General features: G+C 42.8%; 1 protein-coding gene across 1 annotated transcript; it reads left to right on the top strand.

Moving 5' to 3' along the window:
* The first annotated feature begins 1,571 nt into the window (after nucleotides 1-1,571).
* Nucleotides 1,572-2,723, top strand: LOC134487422 (actin-like protein 9). The gene is made up of 2 exons (XM_063289217.1): nucleotides 1,572-2,170; nucleotides 2,603-2,723. Exons 1-2 carry the CDS (start codon nucleotides 1,572-1,574, stop codon nucleotides 2,721-2,723), a joined length of 720 nt encoding a protein of 239 aa, XP_063145287.1.
* The last annotated feature ends 249 nt before the right edge of the window (nucleotides 2,724-2,972 follow it).

Here is a 2,972-nt window from a genome sequence, read left to right as displayed (position 1 = left end):
TTCCTCAGCACCAGTAAAAGGAAGTATTTTACAATGACCCTGTTCCCCTACCACTGAGAATGTAGTTAGCTGCTATGCCAAACAAATCTCCTTGATGGTGATTCCAGCAGCAGAGTAAATACTGTAGGTCAGAAGTTCCTATTTGGGGAATGCGGAGTCCCTACATACATTTTAAGGAAGTGCGTGGTCCCATGGGCCCCTCCATTGGGAGAGTAGTGGTGGGCATGATGTGGCCACTGCAGCTACCCAGGGTTAGGTATGTTTTGTGCTGCCAGGTCTTGGCAGTGAGACTTGCTTTTATTAGCCATTCTTTCTCTCCACCTCTTTTTGTTAGAGGACTAGATAGGCTAATCAGGTTAATAGACAGGGTTTGGGTATTCCCATGTACATTGACTGAATGGAGATATTTCAACCCTATGCATGACTGGGCCTATTTGGGATTCAAGTCAACTGAATGGATTAACCAATTCTTTTTTGATTTCCCCCTCAAATATTACCCTCTATTGATCAAACTAATTATTTTCTTGGAACATGGCAATGCATAGTTGAGATGCTGAGTTCATTACTATCAGATGTAGTGATGGCTTTAAACCAGAAATGGACAAATGTGCGGTAGATCAGACTATCAGTGGGTTGTAGTCTTCATGATTAAATACAATGTCCTGAATCATAGAGAATATAATTCAAATACCAACTAGAAGAAAGCAACAACAGAAGACCTCCATCCATGCTTCTAAGCTTCATTAATGCATCTAGCTGACAACTATGTGATGCAGAATGCTGGACTGAATGGGTCATTAGCTTGATCCAGTAGGACTCTTATCTTCTTAAAATGAAATAAGTGCCTGAAAACTGATGTATGATCCTACCATAGTAGAAAATTCAACCATCATATTCCTTAGCTTCTGATTCTTAGGGGGAAAAAATGCTAGTAGCAAGTACATTCTCTTCTGTGAACAGTTACTGTAGTTGCCATGATTCAGCTAAATCTTTTTTCTTTTTTCTTTTCTCATCAAAGAGGCCCTGGGGATAATTTTAAATGAATAGGTTTATGTCACTCAAGGAGAGTTTATCTGGATGACTCATGGCATTCTACGAGTTCTTAAGATTCTAGGATTCTTCCCTTCTGACCATTGTTCCTTGTGGAACATTTCAAAGCTTCCAAGCAGACAGGACAGTGGCTGAATGAGCTGACCCACTTTCCCTCAAATGATGATTGGAGGGAAGACATCATCACTGGGCAAAGCTATTTGCCTAGCTGAAGCAAGATCATGTTGATGAGATTTCATAGTGAACCAAAGCAAACAGAAGGCCCTTGGCATTTAAGTGTTACAGAACGTGATTAGTCCTTGAAGGAGGTAGCTTGAGACCCATTTAATATGTTACCCAGAAGTCACAGGACAAGCAGTCCAGGGCCTTCTAATCCAAGGAGTCCTGGATCTTCACGATCAAAGAGTCCAGGATCAAGGCCAGTAACCCCAGGATACTCAAGGAGAAGGACCCCATCCCCAGGATTTGCATTAGACCAGCCATCCCGATCTCGAGCATCTTCAAAAGAACGAGGTACTACCATGGGAAGGTCAAGTACTCCAGAAAGAGGACGTTCAGCTGTCAAGACAGGAGCTGTTGTCATAGATACTGGTACAGGGACATGTAAAGCTGGCTTTGCTGGTCAGCAGACCCCCCAGGCAGTTATTGGGACATTGGTTGGACACCCTACAGAAAAATCTATGAGGACTAGAAGAGATAGACCAGATACATTCATTGGAGAGCAAGCTCGATTGGAACCTGATATTGATATCATTTTTCCAGTAAGGCATGGCATAATCATAGACTGGGAAGCAGCTGAAGCACTGTGGAGGCACCTGTTCTACCATGACCTCAAAGTTGCTCCAGAAGAACATGCACTTTTAATGTCTGATCCTCCTCTCTGTCCAACTACAAACAGGGAAAAATTGGTGGAGGTTGTCTTTGAGTCTCTCAATTCTCCTGGAATGTATGTGGCATATCAGTCTGTACTGTCAGTGTACGCTCATGGAAAAATGAGTGGATTAGTGGTAGATACAGGCCATGCTATGACACACACTGTACCAGTCCATGAAGGATACAATTTGCCACATGCCATAGAAAGGATGGACATTGCTGGAGCCAATATGACATCTTTTTTGATGGACCTCCTCAAAGACATGGGGCATTACTTTGATGAAAGAATGCTGGATGTGATTGAGGATATCAAACAAAAATGCTGTTATGTTGCACTTGATTTTGAGACTGAGTGGAATCGTCCAAAGAGAGAATACATGGTGGACTACCAATTGCCAGATGGCCAAATGATCACTTTGGGGAAGGAGAGATTCCAGTGCCCTGAGATGTTGTTTAGCCCTCCTCAAATGCCTGGACTTGCTCTTCTAGGCATCCATGGCATGGCCCAAAAAAGCTTAAGGAAGGTCCCTGAACAATCCAGGAAGGAAATGTATGAAAACATAATACTCTGTGGAGGGTCATCACTTTTTGAAGGATTTGAGAGGAGATTTACTCATGATGTAATGTCCAACATGCAGACAAATACAAAAATCAAAGTCACAGCTGTTCCACTGAGGCACTATTCTGTCTGGACAGGAGGTTCCGTTCTTGCTTCCCTGAAAAACTTCCAGCCATGCTGGATCAGAAAGGAGCAATACCATGAAAGTGGACCATACATTGTCCACAGGAAGTGCTACTGAGATGGAGCAAATGAAGCCCAGGATAGCAAGGGCTGAAATGGCTGAGAAGGGGACACATAATAAATCTCTTTGTTGCATAGGCTTAAAATGTGGTTTGTATTTATTAATGAGAGATTCAGCACGGTTTCCGGATGTCACCTGTGTGGACGTATCAGGCAAAAACTGAAGCCACCTAAATGGCAGACGCTAACAAAGAGCAAAAGTAAAACGGAAGGTCCTTGAACAGTAGTTAAAAGATCTTGATTTGCA

This window comes from Candoia aspera, chromosome 1 (genome assembly GCF_035149785.1).
Source record: "Candoia aspera isolate rCanAsp1 chromosome 1, rCanAsp1.hap2, whole genome shotgun sequence".
NCBI classification, from domain to species: domain Eukaryota; kingdom Metazoa; phylum Chordata; class Lepidosauria; order Squamata; family Boidae; genus Candoia; species Candoia aspera.
This window is presented reverse-complemented; position numbering and strand designations above follow the sequence as displayed.

Excerpts from the sequence above, each read along its gene's own strand:
- LOC134487422 (XM_063289217.1), top strand. The coding sequence starts at position 1,572 with ATGGGAAGGTCAAGTACTCCAGAAAGAGGACGTTCAGCTGTCAAGACA. Across the intron at positions 2,171-2,602 it reads AATATGACATCTTTTTTGAT|CTATTCTGTCTGGACAGGAG; the intron begins GGACCTCCTCAA and ends TCCACTGAGGCA.